This window comes from Ptychodera flava, chromosome 11 (assembly GCF_041260155.1).
Source record: "Ptychodera flava strain L36383 chromosome 11, AS_Pfla_20210202, whole genome shotgun sequence".
NCBI classification, from domain to species: domain Eukaryota; kingdom Metazoa; phylum Hemichordata; class Enteropneusta; family Ptychoderidae; genus Ptychodera; species Ptychodera flava.
Genome location: NC_091938.1, coordinates 2,078,454 through 2,100,750, shown reverse-complemented (window position 1 = coordinate 2,100,750; position 22,297 = coordinate 2,078,454). Strand labels below are relative to the sequence as shown.

Here is a 22,297-nt window from a genome sequence, read left to right as displayed (position 1 = left end):
CATAAACATTACTTTTACATTAAGTTTATGTGATATTTGCCCATATTCTTCACTTGGCAGTTTCAGGGATATGCAAGTGGTGTGTGAATAAGTCTGTCATTGTGGTTTGGAAATTAAATGTCTACTATCAGCAAAGAATTCAAGATCATTCAAATTTCATCAGGAAAATGAAAAAAATTTAACCACCCATTAGTTGGTGCATGTAATTTCCATGTAACCCCATAAGAACTGTTTACATTTTATCAGCAATAAGATATCATTTGGAAAATAGATTATACAAGTATTCTATTTTTATTTTAGATGGTCCATGTAATAAATGATGATACTAATTTGTAAATAGAGTCAGGGCTGGTTAAAGTATATTGTGTTCTCACAGAAAAGTTGAATAGGCCAAAGGTCGAGCAGCATCAAATCAAGGGTCGAAAAATAAATTTTAGAATTTGCACTCTAATTTGCATAGATTACAATGTAGTAAATTTATTGTTATGATTTTCTATGGCCAGAGTTGCAGAATCAATACATTAACTACGGTCACAATTACCAGCAATTATGAAGAGATTGTTGCTGTTTATAGCCTGTACTAGTAACGGTACTCTCTGTGTCAAGAGAATACTGTTGCGCACATCCATAGCATTCATGTTACAATGAAACATACATACTAGTCAACCTTTTCTTTGATATTTCAAACTGATTCCTAGACTTTGCTTGTGAACTGCCAATTGCTAATCTGAACATTTGGCATAAACTAAGAATTCATGGCCTATATAGTTATTGAAGTAACAACATACTGTAACTTTGCTTTATTGACTTTTCAAAGACATAAAGAGACCAAAGTGTCACATTCAATGGGTGTAACATGAATATTCATTTTCCTAAACATTAATAGACATGTGCTTTGCTTTGGAAAGTATGGATATGTCCTGGAGTCTTTGATTCCAATCAGTCAAAGTTTGTCAGCATGCTTCAATTCACATGCTTAAATTCTTTATTTCCATGCTATTATCAGAAGATAAACTGAATCATGAATTACGCTCACAACCATGAATTTTAAAATCAAATTTGCGGTATAAACGTGTTATGACTTGATGGATTTCACATGCCATGTGATATCCATCACTCACTCAATATATGGCTGGTAGTATGATCTCATGCAATTTTATAAAAGTGTCCACTGTTAGCTAATGTACAGTACTAGATAAACCCTCGACAAAGGAGGAATTAACCCCTGACAAATACATCCTGCCTGACCACTGCAAGCTAATGTACAGTACTAGATAAACCCTCGACAAAGGAGGAATTAACCCCTGACAAATACATCCTGCCCAGACGGTCATTTTCTTTTCATCGTGCAATTAGTGTTAAGTCTACTTTGGAAACGTTCTCCATCACTCACTGCTTGGACCACTTTACTTTGTCTTAGTAATATGTATTCATGAGTTGGACAAGACAGACATGCAAAGTAAAATTTTGTTTCACCCATGTCTTCACACTGATGTTAATTGAAATGGTAGCCTGTCTGTTTGTTTATTGCACACAGAATTATGATAACAATTGATAAGGAACCATGAATACTATTTTTTATAAGCTGGCTAATGTGATTTTCATGTCGGGTGAAGAACCAAAATTTCAAAACAACGTAGTTGATGTATCTCTTCAACAGATTATCTTAGATAGCATCACAAGCTTAGGTTTGTGTTTATAGCCGTGTCCTAATCTGCACTGATAGATGGATACATTACACGGTAGATAGAATACGTGAGCAGCTTTTTTGTTGTTCTTTTTTCGAAATGTGTGACATTTGGGTGGTACAGTGTACACTATCACTCTCTCTCTCACAGGTACTTGATTGTGTTTGATATTGCTTTATGCCTTGTTTGTGGGCTAATTATCAACATGTTCTTTGAAATTGCTAATGTAATTTAACCAAAAATTGCAGGATTTTAGATGGACGTGATTCCTAAAACATTTTCCCACTCAATTTTTTTCTGGGTATGATTTTGAATCTACTCAAATCACTTTAAAAATACACATTCACAGGTCTGAGATTTGTTTTCAGAACATCTTGAGCTTGACCAAAACAGACTTCCAAAAACACCATTCCACAAAACACGGTCCTTCCACAAAAAGTAACATTTTGCAACGATACATCAAACAATGGATTAAACGTACTGGTACATAAATAGCATAATACAGTAATTGCATATTTCAATTTCAACCCGGCCATTGTCACATCAATTCATTTATTCTTGGTTAAGTAAAACGGTTATATTTAGGATTGGCTCTATCTGCAGTCTTCAAGAAGTATTTATATGGCTAGTATTTTAGAAAATATTAGTAAAAAATTATGTATGCAGACAACTAGTCTATTGTGATATTCTGTGCAGGCAGTGTCCAAGCAAATGTGTGAAAACAAATTAAAGAGCAAGTGTTGTTGGAAAGTATGAAACATGTGTCTTGCATTGGATTGTGTTGTGTTTTTGTGCAATAACAAAATGACAAGGGTTGATTTGCAAGCAATATTGATTATCTAGACTAAATATTACTCTTCTGACAAATCAAAATGGCCAATAAATCTATGAAGGTTAGGTTTATATCGTTTTGAAACTACTGGGGATAATATTTATTAATTTCAATATCTATTTGTTTGATTGTATATTTATTGGTCTTTATCCCAACCTAATTTGTATCAAAGTATGAAAATATGACTAAAACTCCAACTTAAAGACTAAATGAAGACTTTTATCCATAAATTTTATGCAGTGTCCATACTTTCAGTGTAATAAAGTACACCTGCCAAAAGATTTTCACAGTGACCAGTACATATCGGTAGATAAAAATTTGTAGCAGATATCACTAATACAGTACTGTAAATCTAAAGTGTTACTTTGTTGTCATTTAACCAGTATGCATAATTTATTAAATTTTAACTGCAGTTGCCACATTGTTAGAATACACAGGTATAAAACTGCAATTTAAAGTATACTAATTAGTGTGTAGGTATTGTGTAATTGCTAGGATCAGTGACAACAGATGATGGTATGTGAACATAATTAATGAAGCAGTTAGTGCAAATCTACTGTGGCATTATCCTTTCAATTTGCAACAAACAAATAATGCAATTGTCATCCCATCTATTTTCTGTGCAAGTACAAGAGGGCATTGATGCTTTAAGAATGTTGGCACATCTTCAAGGATTCCAAGGATGTGACTTTATGTAATATCAAAGTCTGAGGGCAGTATTTGCAATTCTGTGTCTGAGATAAACAAAGAGTGAAACTCCAGCAAACTTGTACCATATGGCCATATCATTACATAGTCTTATCATGACTTGACAGAAATTCATATTTGGCTCTTTAATTTGCATTTGACTGTCAATTTGGTGTCATCAAGACACTGTGTTTTACTGTGTTGTATTCTGAAAGACACATGTACGCGTTGACTGAGCACTGATGTTTAATTTATTTGTCACATGGTGCTCACACTGTATCTTCATGTAAAAGTATTTTTTGGTTTATACTGTCTTTTTCCAATTGTTTAGTTGTTTCACTTGTTGCAGTCATAGGAAAAAAGTTGATTCCCAGGATTGTAAAAATTCATACACATAAAGAAGGAGCACAATTGTTGTGGAATTCACACAGCAGTTCATGATTAGTGGTTCACATCTACCCCATAGCACGTATTGGCATGTACGGTACATTAGTAAGAGATATCATGTACTAACATGTACATGTGTAAAAACTGCTCAGTGTAATAGTTGCTGGTACTGTATTGACATTGTATTTCAAAATTATAGCGTTTCTTTGTTCTCAGGACTTTTTTCAAAGTGGTCAAACTCACCAAAAATACAATTGGTCACAGTTATGAGTTGGTCTTTGGTAAAATATGATAAATAAATGAAGCCTTTTAGGGTTCTTTCACCTTGATTTAGAGATGTTCGGCTGTATTGAGTGAGATACTTCATGAACATTTCAAAGAAATATCATGGTCTTACTGCGGTACGTGGAATAACAATTCTCATACATGGCTTTTCAAATATTAAATCCATCCCTTAAGGGTAATCTACAGTATACCATTATGCTTTGAAGGTAAGAAGGTGATATATTGCAGAATTAATATATATCAACACAAAGGCATTGCTGAGCACACTAACAGAATACATTTCTGTTAATATTTACAACATCATACAGAGTGTTGTTAGTAGTTAAGGTACTGAGAAATTTGCTGTGAATTTTCCAGCAGAGAACAGTTTTAGCTAAATATAGCTTATTTATGTGGTAAAGCTTATCAACTATACATATTTAAATATTTACAATAGTAATTTAATATTTTTATTTATGGATATATAGTTCCTGACATTGCTGTTCATTTGCTAATACTGCAGGGATGATCAGTCATGTCATGTATCAATAACATTAGTCCATATTTACATGTACCTCCTGACCTGAACTCCACCTACAGGTACATGTAACTATAGATATTTATTTCAATGGTATATTTGCACAAGACAAGCACTTATTCACTTGATGTTGCCACATGTACAATACTGACAGAGTACAGTAGGATAATACCCAGTTTTTATGACACAAACTAGTATTTATCTATTCTGTGTCTCTACGAAGACACACAATAGTAGCACTAAACAAAACAGTGGTTTATCTCATATAGTGGGTATAGGTGTTTTAAAATTGGTATGCATGCAGAACGGGGAGAAATAAATAGCCTTCTCTACTCATGCTTTAATGATTTTACACTCTGTCAATAACTGGCATATACCATTTTTATCTGGCCTATTGCTTTTATGTTGATTTTTTATTGTTCTCTTTGTGATGTTACTTTTTTGACTTATTGTCCATTTTGCTATGTTCTGTATTTCTCCGTCTTATTTTAAATATTGTCATTTTATACTTATATTTTATATACCTTCTGATTTGTTTTCTGTTCCACTTAATGGTTATGTCGGCACTTCTAATTGTCTGAGATTGACACAGTCAGGATGTTCAAAATGTGTATACATTATCCATGTTAATACATGTACCCAGTAATTGTTATTTCATCAGAGCCATCAGTAAAGAGAAGTCAACCATAGAAGAGAATATAAATGAAGGAAAATTTTTTACTACCTTTTGAGGAAGATACACATCTACTCTGAGTGGCATCTCTGATGGTGGTGTCCACCTGTTAGCTGGCACGTAGACCATCTTCTGCTTTTAAACTTCACTGCTAATTCTGTGCCAGGTTTTGTTTTTAATTGCCTGTTGCATAGTAGACATGAAAATACTTGTTTATTAACTACTTTTTTCAATCATCATTGCATATTAAGTGTGGGCTAATTAGTGCTTGCAATATAAACCACTTTTCGAGTCCAACTGTTGCATGCTTAATATGCAAATTATAATGCATTTCCATTATGATGAACACCTTGCATTTTCAATGGCCCAGTTTTGTGTTCTATGATATTTGGTCTCTGCTTCTCCATATAAAAATCAATTCATGTATTATTGAACCTTTCTGTGCATTTCCAAAGATTATTACGTGAGAGCGCTAAGTAACAAAGTATGAAGATGATCAACTATTATTATTATATTATATATTATTATAAAATATTGAACAGAATGTTCTAATCACTAGATGATACAATCCAAGTAGACCTTTGAGATTTGGCTAAATCTGCCATCCATTTATGCATTGGTATGTCAGCGTGTACATGTGTGTATATCTGCTTTCTGATTTGATTCACACTACAGTGTTATAGAACACAAGTTTGTTTCACAATGAAATCATCTTTGGCAACAAAGGAACAGTTTTGTACTCTATTGTTTCACAAGCCATGGCTGACCGATGCCCGAAGTGATTTCAATAAAGCTTGGCAATTAGACCATCGCCTATTATGCATGTCAATTGAGCTAAGTGAGCCTTTCTAAATTTGTTGCAATTTTTATCATATCCAGAGGCATAACTAAGACATGCTTTTACCAATTACATCAAAACCTGGCGTGAGGATAATGTAAAAAAACATAAATATGCATATCAATGTGTTTAATGACAAATCTTATGTTCTATATACCAGTACAGTATTATTAAAACATGTCAAGTAATAATTACAGGCTGGTCACCTGTAGAACTGAATAATATTATTTCTTTACACAACTGCTTTTGTGCAGTTGTGTAATTCTTGTACGAAACTTGGCAGGCCAGTTTCCTTTGTACCTCGTTGAGTGTGTTAACATGCAGAACCATTATTAAGAAATGCATTGACCAAATTCATCTAAAGTTAGAACAAGAATGATGTACCACACTGTGATTTGTACATGATCAAGTTGGCTATATTTTTTATCATTGGCTAAAGACTATTCAGCAGGGGCTGTTTCATTATCAATGATTCATTCAGTTCTGAATAATTTTTTCAATACATGTATTCTTATATAACAAAAACATGATGATGTCCATGACAATTTTATGATAACATTCTACTGGGGTGTGTATTTTACACATACCCTTGTCTGATGGCATAGCTGTCAATACTTGCATGCAGAAATGGTAGTTACTGTTTGTTTACTTTTTGTAAATTCTTGTCAGTTGTGCAAGCTATATATATATTTATGTATTGATAGCTCTGGTAACAGACATGTATATGAATAGCATGTTGAATCATTATGTATCACAGCGTATCTGTGGTAGACTTTGATCTGAGTTGCTACAGGCCCTATGCATAATATTATTTCAACTTGTAATAACATTAGCTATGAACTTGATTTAGATCTACAACATTCAGTTACTTTGAGATAGAAGATCAAAAAAACTCTGAACAATCAAGTGTTAATGCTAGAAATGAAGTTTGAATTATGTATGTCAGCACAAAAGAGAAAATAATCGGTAATTGGTTTCACTTTTGACATAGATTGCATCCTACTTTCATTAGATTTACTCAATGAGATAAAAAGAAGCAAATGTTATTAGTGTCATTCCATAGCACTGTAGATTATCTGATGAAATATGCAAAATACACTTATCAAATAATTCATGACATTACACCATAAATAACCTTGGAAACTAATAAAATAATAAACAATAAACGAATCACTAATAGCAAATAATAGTTCTTTCTATTTAATATTTCGTTTCAAAATATGATGAAACACGTAACTATAAATATTTTCCTAAGTTGAGAAGTGCCTTGTCAGAATAAACCATTAACACTGTTAACTTTGCATGACATAGAGTAGTATTTAAACCTCTCTGTATTGTTAACTCATGAATGTATTTGTTGAAAGAGCCATTAGCTTATTATCCTACATCTTTTGTTGACATTGGCATAATTTCTTTTTCGTCTGTAAGTATAGTGTAAGGGATATTTTGTGGTCACTTTTTAGGAGTTTCAAGGTTTTAACCAGAAAAATTGATGAACAGTAAAGGTAGTGTCCAAGAATACCGTGTTGATGAAATCTGGTATACCGGTATTTCTAATGGCTACATCATATTGGTCATGCATCATACAATTAACACTTTGTTGTGTTTTGCATATAGCAAGCACTGTTTATATTTGGAAAGTAAGGGGAAGTCTGATTACATCATCATACCAGTGTAAAATATTGAAAATATTACAAGAAACAAATTTTTGATCAAATTTTGTTTCATCTGATTCAAACTACCGGTACATGTACCGTTCTAGTGATGTGCTTCCCTCTGTGCACTTTTTCTTTCCAATGTCATTCTGTGAAAGCCTACCTTGTTAATTTAGAATTACCAAGAATGGTTTGCTGTAATTCAGTGTTATATAATGGTACTCTCACTTTCTATAATAATGATATTATTTTAACCAATTTCCATGTAGTCTAAATTTTTGTTCCCGTAGTCCAGTACATGTGAATTCCAGAAATTTTACATAGTTAGAAAATAAAATTTACATAATTAGAAAATTTTCCAATTGTAGCTAATTCTTTCCAAAACCGAAAGAGTCTGTTGTAAATAAAAGCCATTGATAACTCCACACCAGGCACCACAGATGGTTTATACATTGTTCAGTATACTCGTACAGTGTCCAGCGACATTTGAACTTATCCCCCGCAAAATTTAAATGACTTTCCGCGGAATTCTTCACCAAAGAGGAGACATATCCCAACTTACCTCTTGCTGTATGTTTAATTACAATGTACATGTGTAATCCTGGCTCAGTAATGATTTTGTAGGCACTTCAATTTCGTAAACAATTGCCTGTATATTTTGTGCTATATATAGAGATTTCCTAGTATGCTTGTACAGACCTGAGTACAGTGACACGTAATTTGCATAAGAATTGGAGTCTGTGTCAGAGAATAATGTTCTAAAGTTTTCCAGGGTTGTAACAATTACACTAGCAGTGTCATTTCAGTGATATCCCAGTTAGGACTAATACAGCTCAGTGAAATGTTTCTCCATTTTCAAAAGTCCAAAAGTGTTTATAATACAAAATAATGACAGGCAGAGATTTGAAGCAACAATGAGATTTTCTCTTATTTTAGAGTTCTCTTTCATCATAAGCATTGAGTATGGTTGCGGGGAGCCTATTGTCTGCCATGTCATAATGACCATTCTTGAATGCAAGTTACAATGGTTGACCTTACCTGACTGGTCATATTGTAGAGGTACAGGTGGGAAAACACAGCCTTGCTGAAATTTAAATCATAGATTAAAACTTTTGATTGTAGAGCGAATAATACATCACCTTTTTGATGTGTTATATTCTGCCCAGTGCACATTGAGTAGTTAATTTAGGCTTACAATATAGGTCTATTTTAATGACAGATTACCTTAATAACATAGAGTGAATCCATTGTTATCGTCAGTAGCAACTAAAAAAGACCAATCATCTAAACAAATGAGATGGAAGAGTAATTTGTAATAAGTCAAGGAATTACAACTGTTTCCATCAACCCAACCCATCATATTATGTTTCACTATTTTTCTTGTAAGGAGAATCCCAGAAATGAGGCCAGTTCTCTAAATCTTGCAATTTTCTTGTAATGGAAACCCTCAGAACCATAATAAACCATAGTAAACAACCTGTCAACCTTATTACCAGTGTTATCTTTACAGGAAGAGACAGGTATATGTGCTGTGGGCAACTCAACTCTATGGTGTATCCCTACACCACCATTGAAAAAAAAACTACAGTAAAACCTGTCTAAACTGAACCATTCAGGGACTGAGAAAATTGTTCGGTTTAGAGAGGTGTTTGGTTTATAGAGATCCTTTTAACATAGAGTTCTAATGATATGGGACTGGCAGAAGGGTTCTGTCTAGACAGGTTTGCAGTTTAGACATGGTTTGGTTTAGACAGGTTTCACTGTATTTACTTGCTTATACTGCAATTATCAAACACTATAAAAAAATTCATTGACGAAAAAGAAAGCTTCAGGTTCATAGCAACTCAAAAATTTACTTTTTTGTTTTAATAGGAGTAAAGCCACTCGGTTTCATTTGAAGAATGTCTACAGTTGTCTGGCTATCTGTATGTTAGTGGCAGCAGTCGGAAGCTATATCCATGTGGTCACTGGGATCATACAGGTAAGAACACATAGTGAACAGATAATTGATCAGTATTGTATCAATCAAAGTGATGGACTGTCAATTTCACAATTTGTTGGATCATACAATCCTTGGCTGTTAATATGACAAATTTCCTAGATTATACTGTTAGCATCAGAGTCTATGGGAAAAGATGACAGCCAAACTAATGGCGCGATCGATCAATCCAATTGAAACAAGATTAAGGATGAACTGATTTAGAATGAGAAAGACCTGCACAGTAGAGAAGATCTCAATTTTGAGCATTAGAGCTCAATTTTGTTATAAAAGCTCTTTTGAACAAGACATTAGGATTTGATTAGGAATAGAAAATGTGATCATACATACACAATTATGACACGCCTATTGCCATTACCTTTCTGTTGTATATTTTGTACAGAATACACAATATATACTGTTCTGTTGTATATTTTGTACAGAATACACAATATATACTGTTCTGTTGTATATTTTGTACAGAATATGCATTTATATGAACTATGAAAAGCTGCATGTAGGTGTTTAGATCAAGTTTGACCTGTTATCTTCATCAACTTTTACAGAGTTAAACAAATGCCCTCTAAGGCCAAAAATAAAATTGTTTCTAGTCCTTGACATTCAGCAAAAGTGATGCGGCGACGCGGTTTTCTTTCCTCTTTTTTTCCCTTTCTGTTTTTTTATTCCCAACAATGCTGGTTTGGCACTATTGATGCAATAGGTATTGTCTTTTATCACTGGCTGCATAATACTTGCATTTTCTTTTTAGCATTTTGGGACATGCAAACAGGGATATCAAAGATAGCTGTACTGATGAGTTTGTAACCAGAAAAGGCCATGACGCGCAGGTTCTGAAATGACAGATGGGGTGACCAAAATTATCTTTTTTTGCCTATAGTTAAAGCATCTTAAAGTATCACACTTTCTATAAAATATTTATTAGTACACAATACTTATGGTTGTCATTAGGCAAGTTGGAATCCTGCCAACTAATTACAGGCACTGTAGTTCTACTAGGGTTTGTGTGTGCATAAACAATTACCGTATATTGTGACAATGTACTTTCAATGTTGTCAAGTACATCCACCTTCTGGAATTTGGCCTATGCTATGTGAGGCCGAACAATAACCTTTCTCTGAAAGTTTATTTTTACCAAAAGTTTTTAAGGACCAAGGGTGTAATAATAGTAGGGTTATGCACAATGTACGGTTATATAAATGAGGACTTTGATCTGTGCATGACATACTTAAGTCACCTGTAGTTTGTCCAATGAACTATGCAGATACAAGTACCAATGACCAAATTTATGAATAAATCAACCTTATATCATAGACCCTGAGTTTTCTTGAGGGTCTATGCCCATATTAATGATGACTGTATGTATCTTTATAAATTATTGTATATTAAGTGATTATTTCATTGTGTAGGGAGGTATCATGGCCACCCTTGCCTCTATTGGTCTGTTGATACTGCTGGGAATTACACCACACACCAAAGAAAATCAAGTCAAGCGCCTTGGATTCCTGGCTGGCTTTGCTTTCTTCACTGGTAAGAACTTAATCTTGTTTGACAGCCTCACAAATAAAGCTATCTCCTACTAGTCCTGGTGAAGCATTATCTATTAGTCTAGGGTCTAGCACCATCCATTGAACTACTATAAATGAAAGAATTGTGATCGTAACACTCAGAGTGTAAAATTAAAAGTTTACAGCCCACAGTGTATGATTTATGAATATTCACCATTGATAATGAGTTAGCATTCCTTCAAGCATCAGCCAAATTAAAACATACTTTTGTACAATTTCTTACTGTAAAGTATGTTTTGAGTAGAAATAACATGATAGTTAACAACTAGGAACAAGGATAATGGAAAATACCTGAAAAGTTACAGCTACTGGAGCTGTAAGTTACAGATTTGTAAGATCTACATAATTGTACTTTTTTGGCATTGTAGGTGTCAGCTTGGGACCTTTACTTGACAGAGTTATTGAAATAGATCCAAGGTTTGTATGGAAGTTTATTTTTGACAAATTACAAGATTTAAAGTATTTTATTTTAGGACTTGATAAAGGCTAACACACTTTTTGTTTTAATTCTTTGTGTTTTCACTTGCACGGTATTCAACCCTGATTTTGTATTTAACTCTTGTTCATATAAATCTCAAGATTTCGTATACAAATAAATTGATTTTAGAAATTTGAAAAAAAGAATCAGAAATTTTTGGAAAGCCTTGACATTTGATAGATCCCTAAATGGAAAAAAAGTATTCCTTTAAGCAGACACTGTTATGATGAAAAGGAAATGAACAAAAAATGGTTTGAATTATTTTGCCATAGTGAATGTAAAACAAAATGATTCAGTATTTTTAGGTAATGACAAAACCTGACAAAATGTACAACGATTGCCCTTGGCATATCAATACAATCCTTTTGGGTGACAAGCCACAGTTGCTGTCAAACTATTTACCTATTCAAGCAAACCAAAGCAAAGTCTCCAATTCATGATATTTGTCGAAATTCAAGCTGTCAAGTAGCGTGAAAGTATGAATGTATATACAAAGTTTCATTACAGATACAGATACTTGTGTTATGTTGGTACAGTATATGGACAAAATCATGCAACATGACAAATGAAATTTAAAGAACATCTGTCAAATCCTCATCAAACACTGTGTACTTCACTGGCAAAAGAGTAATACCAACTACAGTTTATGAACATGCTGACTTTTGTCTTGTATTTGATTGTTTTCACAGCATTATCTCCACTGCCTTCATGGCAACAACACTGATCTTTGTATGCTTCAGTCTGAGTGCATTGTGGGCCGAACAACGAGCTTTCCTGTACTTGGGAGGTAAGTCAAATCTTTAACTCTCCAACTATCTCAGTCTTTGTTCAAACACCTATTTCAACAAATAATTATGTATTACGTGAATAATGCATTTAAAGAAGTAATGATTTCATGATATTTTTATTATTTTGGAGAAAAACGCAGCATACTTTAAGCAGTGATATAAAAAGCAGGAAGAGATTACGAATATAATATCTGGTATTCATCTACTGTATTCCACCTCTTGTTTTTCTTTAAGGCACCCTGTTCTCTGGATTGTCATTGCTACTCTTGTTGTCGTTGTTCAACATTTTCCTGGGATCCATGCTGTTGTTCAAGGTATAGTAACCTACCGGTACTAAGATAATTATTTTTCACACACGTCAGACCTGTTGCTTATTTCGGATGCTGATCAAAACGCACTATGCCTCGGTCGTACTGAGCTCCTCTAGCACAGGAGCCAATCAGAAGAAAGTAAATAAACTTAGTCTATGATAAACTTACTGAGAAGTGATTCACTGTATATTATGTTATTCTTTACAATATTTTATCAATAGTATACATCTATGGTATAAATTTTCAGAAACCTTTTTGTCTCCCTGACTGATCTTTCTGTCATTATGTTATCTGTTTGCCATTATGTTTCACCAAATCTATCAGCTAGTCTCTTTTTGGTTTGTTTTTGTCTGTCTTTTTCTTTGTCATTCTTTCTGTATCCCTTTCAGTAATGATTGTATCGTTTGATTTCTCTCTGTTCATCTGTGCTGGCTCTCAATGTGTCTATGTCTCTCTTGAAGTTTCTCTGTTGGTTTCTGTCTGTCATTTCCTGTTAGTCTCATTGTCAGATTGTCTGTGTCTGGCTCAGCGTCTCCATTGTTTCATTTCTGTCTTGCTGTCAGATTCTATCAGTGCATCTGTCAATTTCATGTTGCTTTGTCCTGGTGTCACTGTCTCTGTCATTACCTGTCTCTGTGTCTGTCAGTTTCTGTCCTGTGTCTGTCAGTTTCTGGTCCAGTGTCTCCGTAATTGTCTGGCTCTGTGTCTGTTAGTTTCTGGCTCAATATCTCTGTCATTTCAGATTTGTCTCTCTCTGTTAATTTCTGTCAGACTTATAAATAGTTAATGTTTCATATCGTATTTTTACATTTGAAATATGACAAACTCAGCAATGCAGAATTTCTCAACGTCAGTAGTGTGTTTCGAAGTCGCCTCATTTACACTCACTGAATATATTTTGGCTGACAGATTCACCTGTATGTTGGATTGCTCATCATGTGTGGATTTGTCCTCTATGACACTCAGTTGATTGTTGAGAAGTTCAGGCGAGGTGACAGTGATTACATCTGGTAGGTATAGCTAGATGTTCACAGAAAATACCACACACAGCCATTTGCCATAGCTATCTTATATGCTTACTTAGAATATGAATACTGCCCTCTAGAGTGACTCTAAATCATAATCAAGAAAATGGTGCAATTTCCTGTCTTATCATGGAGATTGTGTAGTGTAGCTTTTCAATGAATTGCATATGGCTACTGACAAATTCAGTCAGTTGATATTATTATGTTTGAAGTACTGTAGTAAAACGTTTGAAAAAATATCCCAGTATGACTACACGGTTGCAAACTGTCAATAAATTTGGCATAAATACAAGCTATTCCGCTACTCTGCCACTGAGATACAGAGTGTCACACTGTAATGTAATTGTGACATTTAATACTAGTACATCTGTGGGTCAAACAGGTACGGCTGAGAATGTAGGTGATGTGGTAATATTTTAGACTTTGAGATCAGTTTAAGAATTTGTGATCATTCTTTCTAACTTTGAAGTGTTGTACAATGGGAATGGTCATCATACAGAACTATCATCATAGAATGAAAGTTCATTCCAGCCAAATATTGATAATATGAAACTCTAAAGCATGACATAAAAGTGAAAATGATCATAAACAGGAAAAGTATGTAAATGATGGTAAATGGAATGATTATAAATAAGTTTCTTTCTGGGAGTATGAATTTGAAGTTCAACATCTTATTTAGCAATGTTCTGTGTGAAATACACCATGATGTATGAGAAACTGTTTCAAAGGCTAGCAAGATCTCTTTTTTTTTTTGAAAAAATAAATTTATTTCAACAAAGTCCCTAACAAAACAAATCCACATAACTGTGAATGCGTTAAAATTACAATGCAGCTTGTCTAAAAAAACAAAGAATTAGTCATTTAACTACAAAGATCATCATATAAATGCATTCAGGATGCATTCTTCTCCTTCAAGTCTGACAAGGCTTGAACACTTTGTGTTAAAATCTTTAGCTTTGTTCATCTGTTTTAAACCCTTGGTAAAAAGAAAAGCGCCCTCAACGACATATAGGATTCATGAAAGTTGTTGCCATGTAAGGTATTATATTCTTCAGTGTGTTTTGTCACTTTCACAAAGCATTTTGCAGTCCCTTTTATTATAATTCCTTTTTGAAACCCATTATAAAGGTGGCGAGTAAATAGTTATAATAATACATAAATAAATAAATACTGATATGTAATGTCATAATGTTTGTTCTGTTGACAGGCACTGCGTTGATCTGTTTATTGACTTTGTCAATATTTTCCGCAAACTACTGATCATACTTGCCATGGACAAACAGGTAAATATCATGTGAATAGTAAATCTCTGGACGTTTCACTCCAAAGTCCACCACCATGATGTATGCTGACATTACAGACCTTGTTCATAACCATCAAATGATAATATTTCAATTGAACAATGTGTGTACCGTGGCTGCCCCAGAATGCAATCTTATATTATCAATCAAACTATGAAGAATCCACAGTCAAAAATTCTGGAAGGAAATGAGTGTCTGAATTCCTAGCAATGATAGATGTAGAAAAAAATTCCCTTTGTTTGTCATAGGAATATATCATGATTTAGATCCAATGTATATTTGATCTCATCTCTTTTTAACTTTGAGTCTTATAATCTGTTTGCATAAAGTAAGGTGGTGTCTGATAATTCCTTAGTTATTGAAATTACCATCAACTATGAACAGATGAACACACTATTAAATCAGAAGTATCATAATTAGGCCATGATATTTTTTTCGCCGATATAGGTGTTTCAGGATTGAATCAGAAATGAATTATCAAATTTTTGTACCCATTCAAGAGAGTTGGTTTAAGTATAATGTATGGCAAAGTAAAGTACATCAATTGATAGTCTGTGACTTCCTCAGAATATGTGAGCTATGATATGCAATACACCAGTACAGCCAGATTAAAAACTCTATCACTTTCTGCTTTTCTAGGAGAAGAAGAACAAGAAATGAGAAACTAACCGAAGTCAATCAGCATTTTAATCCACTTGCCTCTGAGATCAAGTAGCAGTATGTTAGATCCGCTCATAATACGGTGACAGGATATAGTTTAATCAGACTCATATCATTGGAATATAAAATAGACATACATAATATAGTATTAGTTTTTTGATGATGTCATTTGATGTATATTTCAGGATTTTTTCATAAACTGTGATTCTTTTAAATGTTTGAGTTCACATCAATATCTACTGCTTTTGTTTAAGGACAACAATGACCTGAATAAAACCAGTCATTGAGTATCACTTTATTTTTGGTAATAGTATACACAGATACCATGCTATGATTTGTCTTAATGACCAGATATGAGAATTGTGCCATTGGTTTAATTTTCTAGCAAATAATGTGATAATAATATTTTTGTGTTTCATCAATAGTTTAAATAGAATTGTTTGATATCCTACAAGTTCACTGATTCCATGTCAGACAGGGCATACTTTTTCCATTCTCAATATGTGCAGTTAAGCAGTACTCTTGAAATGTTCAAAGTTTTACAAATTTTGATCCACGGAAAAACATACCACGGATTGGTTTTGTAATTTTCAAAATTGAAGAATTAAAATTTTCATTTCACAGATTTTAACACGGAAATTCTCTCAAACTGTACAACATAGTTGACAGTGGAGTAGGGGAGTACTATCAATTCTGAATTACTGACGTATAAAAAGATGGAAAAAGTAATCCCTGAACTGCCTATAATAGTTGCAGCCATTGGATAAGAATATTTCTGACATACATTTTTTTTGTCATGTGATTCATGGACGATGTGTTTGATTGGATTTTGAATATCTAAATAAACATTAATTTAGGATTATGTGCAAAACTGATAAACAAATACAGCTAATCCCAGCCAGCAAGAGCAATAGATAAAGTGTGTGATATATGCAGCTTTGTACTCATACATCAATTAGAGCATTTTTTGTGCCAATTTTGAATAATTGATTGAGAGTGGAATAGAGCATACATAACTTTTGTGAATTTCAGTTTACTTGTACTAAAATAAAATCGCATGTAATTGTTGTGTATTATTAGAGTTCACTTTTCTATTGCAGCTGGTGCAAGCCATGCTCAGTGATATAAAAGTTAACTGGTATAATAAAACAATTGTTTATAAACATCTGTTACAGGCATTGTGTTCACATTATTGTGTAGGCTGAGAAAAAAAAAGGGTTTGTTTTGCATCCTCGTGTTAATCTAAACTTGCAGCGTCACCGTTTTTTCATGTTAACGTTAAAAAGCTGATAAGTGAAAGATTGACAGTCCGGAACTGCACAGCAAAAAATATAACATTTATTATCTGTAAGAGCACATGCACACAATTTACACTTTAGAAGAATTGTATTATCACCATCATCATGCCAGATGTCAGAATTACATTTGCATGTAAACATTCCTGATTTCTTTTTCGTGTTGAGAGCCAAACGTATGTGCTCTAAATACAAACCACAAAAATAAAATAACTCATCATTTTTGTGAGATACTGAGGATGAGAAATAAATAGACTTGTTAATTTTTGAGGACTTGACATCCAAAGGGAAGACAGTTTTTTTCTAACATTGAAGGCTTTTTTATGTCATTGAGTGCCTTGACTTCAAAACCAGTCAACAGCAAATTTGATCTGATCCATCTATTGATTCTTTCATGGTAATTCAGAAAAGACAATTGGAATAAAACCTTTGCATTTGATTAATGGCATAAACAAACCAAGCCAGCTTTCTTACAAAATACACATCAGCTATAGAGGAATAATTGGAAATACAGTGTTTTGTACCATCTATTCTATGTTGAATACTTGCATTTCACAATCTGGTAACATCAGTAAATTCAATGTATTGTCTTTATGATATCATAGAGACAAAACCTAATGACATGTATGATTTCTGGACAGAATTTTTCACTCAACACAGTGTGCATGCTTCTGCATTCTACTAATTTGTTGCAATAAATTTGTATACACATATTACCTCAATGTTTGTAAACTTTTTGGAGAGAGTTTGTGAAGTTCTTCCCAAAGTGCTTGTTGGATTGCCAAGTATCAAGAGTGTTATGCAGTTCAAAAACAGAAAGCTCCTTTTAAGATAAGACAGGATATTGGCAATTGGAATTAAGTAATTGATTGGATATGAATTCATAAGTTGCAATTTGTACGTACCAACTACAGTCAATGATCAAACGCCCTCTGCTGAATCTCCATGTTAAACGCTAAGCTAAATCCCCCGTGTCAAGAAAGTAGTTACTGCATCAGATGTACGCCTGAACAAATCATTACCAAACTTCACAACTGTCGTACCAGTTTTCAGTACAGTCATCCGTGTTTAATGCTGATATTTTTGTCGAGCAGCTCAGCCTCAGGCATTTGCAATTTTGCTCTAGTCTTTGATTTTACAGTTCATCTTATTTGTGTATATATGTATGTGTGTATGTTTGGACGGGTGGTCCATCCACTGCAAATCTTGAAAATAATTCAATGTATTACCTCAGTATGTGGTATGGAAACATGTGATGTGTTAAGCATGGGATTTACGGCAAATAAATAATCCTGAAATATCCAAATAGGGTGTAGTGTAGAAAATGTGAGTTAAAAAATTTCTGGTCCAAACTCATATTTTGGTACACATATCCTGAGAGGTGCCCTAGTTTCAGTGTATCCAAATTAGCACAACTTTTCACATGTGAATTTTGAGAACGTTTGCTGGTTTTCTCAAGAAATTCATCTCCAGAATCACACTTAGCAGACAGTTTTGAAATTTCTTGTAGGTTCCTAGAATAACCTGACACAAGTTTTTTCCAATGTCAATGACATTTTCTCATGCGAAGTTTGTAGACAAGTTTTTAGTTCCCATGGACAAGTGTGGAGGACTAGTGGATTTGGGTCTGTCTGTCCATGCATGGTTACTATTGGGCAGACTAATTGTGGTCCATGCATCAATCCATCCAACCACAGTACTCAGAGATATCTGGACTGATTTCATTCAAACTTAGTACAACAACAATGTATTGTGAGCTACAGATGCGCATCAAATGATTTGGTTATGATTTTTCCACATACAGAGCTGGCGATTTTTAAGGGGTGTCTCCTTTCATAGGTATTCAAAAATGTTTGGGATAGCAAGCAATAACAAGATTGTGACGACTTCACATATTCTACAATTTTACACGAAGGTTAATTGTCAAAAATATTCATCAACTTGGTTGGTAAACTGTCAATAAAGAGCGTCTCTAACACAAGCTGTCAATATTTTTCATATATTATGATCTTCATCAGGTTGAAAAAAGGAAAGAAATGAAATATTTATAACTGACCACTAGATGGCAGTATGATCAGCTGAATGTAAGGGACTGGTCAGTTTCGTTGGGGGAGTTCACCCTGTTTTTGACTTCGGTGATTGGAGGGGCATCACCATGTTTTCCCAAATGTCCAATTGGTTAGGGGGGCGTGTCAGTGTGTTTTTGAAGCGCAGGTTCATACACCTTCCACGAATTACGTAATTCAGTTAGTTTTCAGTATAACAATTCCAAAACCCTTCCTATCAAATTTCAAAGCAGTAAGACATGCACGCCTTAGAATTTTTTTAAACCAAATATTCTCAAAAATACAATTATGCTAATTTCATTCGATTGCAATATTATATATTATTGCCTGAATACGTGGGTTTATGTGAGCGAGTGACAATTTGCCCTTCTGGCGTCGGGCATATTGTCTCCTGCTGCAAGGGCACATAAACCCACATATTCAGGCAATAATATTTTTATTACATGCCTCTTCTCAGTTAACGCTATGTGACATTTAGTTACATGCAGGGCATTCTGAAAAAAAACATTTAGCATTATTGATCAGCATCAAACACATTTTAACAAAAGCCAAAACGTCTACTTTGACGTCGAAAAGTCAAACGACTTCACCGGACCGGGTAACTATTAAAACAGGTTAGTACGTCGTTCACGCGGCCTGCTCACTCCTCGGATGTTCCTATTCAAATCAATGCACTGATTTGCACTCACATCGAGGCATGTAATAAATATGCCAGAGCACATTGTAGGGGCCAATATACATGCAAGGGAACATTTAAAAATGGTGAACAATTTTTGAGAAATAATATTGCTCTACTGAAATGCAGAAAAAAACATCACTGAAAAAAAAATTGAGGATATTGCCACAAAACTATTAAAATTTAAAAATGTGTGGAATGTCATTACAAATGAGACATCACAGCAATCTTAGCTGCTTTTTTCGAGTCCTTGGTTTTAACCATTTTCACACTTTTTAACCTCATTTGCATATATTTGGAACAGTATTTTCATTTCGTAACAACGACTGAAGCTTTCCTATCTCCTATGCATCCCCTACACTTCACATGAACGCGTCATATGCAGCAGTTTTTGAGAACATGCAGTGAATGGATAGGTAGCTATACTGACTTACATACTGCACATGTGATATATGCATATATTAAGAAACTGGATTTCCTACCTTAAGCTCCTATTATCATATGCATATGACAATGTGGGAGCTGGACAGTCTTCAGGGATGACAGTGTCTGGCTGGATTAAATGTCTTTGGAAGCTGTTGATCGGAGTTTTGTTTGGATTTAGTGCAATCATTGTTGTGCTACACAACCGTTTTGACAATTTCCTCATTTGAATGGAATCAGTTCAGGCATGTCTGTGTAATGGCTCGGATGTAATTTTTAAAATTTATGTAATTTTATTCTTTGACAAATATTGTACACGGAAGTACAAAACTAGCTGGTACATGTACATTCGTCAACTAACATGAAATCGGAGTGAAAATCTGTTATGAAACTGGAAAAATACAACTTCGGTCGAAGTATTATTTATTTTTTATTTAATATGCTTCCTCACTTGAATACATGGATTTCACATGTAGAAGGTAAAAGAGACCAAAAAAATTAAAAAACCCCAGCTATACTGCAATTATAAAACTGATAGTACAACAGTTCAACCATAGAATAACAAATCAATAAAAGTAGTCAGTGAATAGTAGTGTCGAACACATATATCACCCTCCAACATACAATAAACAGGAAAATAAAGTAAGCAAAAGACACACGTAAAATGTCAAAATTGTTTGTCGAACATTCACATGATACAAAAAATAGAGAAGATATCAGATTAAACCTCACACCGGCATATCCTAAAATGACAAGAGCAAACTTACAATGGACGTGAGGTGGCAACGGTGACTGCTGATAAAAAAAATCACTTTTGATTTAAAAAGAGAAAGACTCTCAGAAGACCTGATATGAGAATCTAACTGGTTCCATAGGGGAACGATTCTGTTAAAGTAGGAACGTGTAAATGATTATGTGTGGCAAGAATGTAGAGTTTTGACTAACTGTTTTAAATAGTCGTTACTTGACTTCGTACTTAGATAATTGGAATCGACACGATAAAATGCACAAAGACATCTAAATTCACATCATAATATCATAAATACACTAATAGAATAATATTAAGTCTGCTATTTTTCTAAGGGGCAGAAGGTTAAGTTTAGAAAGCCTGTCTTTGTAATCTAGATATGCGTAATGAAGGCTATACTGAGCAGCCCTTCTTTGAACCCCTTCCAAAGCCTTTATATTCTGATAGACGCATCCTCAATATTCTAAGCCACTCCTAATTAGGGTTGAATACAAAGTCTTACTGGCATTCTGCGGAGCATCGAAACCCAAAATTCGCTTTATCATACCTAATTTACTATTAGACTTGCTTGTTATTCTTTTTATATGATTATTCCAAACCAAGGTGGAGGAAATATCCACTCCAGGTCACTAATTGCGTTAACGTGACGGATGTTACCGTACATGCCATAATTAACATAATGAGCAGATAATGGGATTGTTGCGGCGAGTAATTGAAATGATTTGACATCCAACTGGGTGAAAGCAAAGAAAGATTTGCAAAAGTTGAGTCATTGATGAACGTCCCTTACAAAGCCATGTTGCAGATGATAGACGTAATCCTTAATATTTGGAAAGATATTAGATATAGCCCCCTTCAAAACTTAAATTAAAATACTTAATACGGATACCAGGGTATGATTTTCAACTTGCCATCTATCAGACTTCTTATGAATAGGAACTACCTTAGCTGTCAACCAGTCATCGGGCAATATACCTATTGTAAGTGATAAATTAAATATGTAACATAGTGGTTCAACTAGTTGCCTGGCACACTGTTTAAGGACAAGTGGAGAGATACCATCCGAGCCGATTGTTTTACAAACGTCAAAGTCAAGGAAGATTTCTAGAAATTCATCCTTTTATTTGAAAAAGTAACCCGCAAAATATAGCAATCAGACTGAAATTCAAGCAAATCTAGCTTCCTTATAAACTAAAAAACCACGTGAAAAACTCCAGATTAGTGTATGATTGGTCGAATGTATTATAGCGCGATGTGTTGATGAGTTTGATTGGTGAAATGAAATGAACGTAACATGTCTATGGTTGTTTTTGATTGGTAAGCACACAAGTACACATCTGTTGCGTGGCCAGAACCACAAAAGACAAGGTAAACATAACCATGTATTTGAACTTTATTAC

General features: G+C 34.0%; 2 protein-coding genes across 3 annotated transcripts in view; one reads left to right on the top strand and one right to left on the bottom strand.

Annotated features, from left to right (window-relative positions):
* The window catches only part of LOC139143248 (A-type potassium channel modulatory protein DPP6-like), a 390,979-nt gene extending 382,775 nt beyond the window's left edge, over positions 1–8,204 (bottom strand). Inside the window, exons 1-2 of one of the 2 annotated variants that reach the window (XM_070713417.1) lie at positions 8,125–8,204; positions 5,121–5,252 (exon numbers count right to left, since the gene is read on the bottom strand). In XM_070713417.1, the coding sequence (XP_070569518.1) occupies positions 5,121–5,198 (78 nt within the window). In that variant the 5' untranslated portion in view covers positions 5,199–5,252; positions 8,125–8,204. The remainder of the gene's footprint in view (positions 1–5,120; positions 5,253–8,124) is intronic. The other variant, XM_070713415.1, reaches the window with a different exon arrangement.
* The window catches only part of LOC139143254 (probable Bax inhibitor 1), a 69,930-nt gene extending 52,230 nt beyond the window's left edge, over positions 1–17,700 (top strand). Inside the window, exons 3-10 of the mRNA XM_070713439.1 lie at positions 9,435–9,543; positions 10,968–11,088; positions 11,495–11,543; positions 12,294–12,391; positions 12,627–12,706; positions 13,613–13,713; positions 14,936–15,011; positions 15,669–17,700. Coding sequence (XP_070569540.1) covers positions 9,435–9,543; positions 10,968–11,088; positions 11,495–11,543; positions 12,294–12,391; positions 12,627–12,706; positions 13,613–13,713; positions 14,936–15,011; positions 15,669–15,689 — 655 coding nt within the window. The 3' untranslated portion in view covers positions 15,690–17,700. The remainder of the gene's footprint in view (positions 1–9,434; positions 9,544–10,967; positions 11,089–11,494; positions 11,544–12,293; positions 12,392–12,626; positions 12,707–13,612; positions 13,714–14,935; positions 15,012–15,668) is intronic.
* The last annotated feature ends 4,597 nt before the right edge of the window (positions 17,701–22,297 follow it).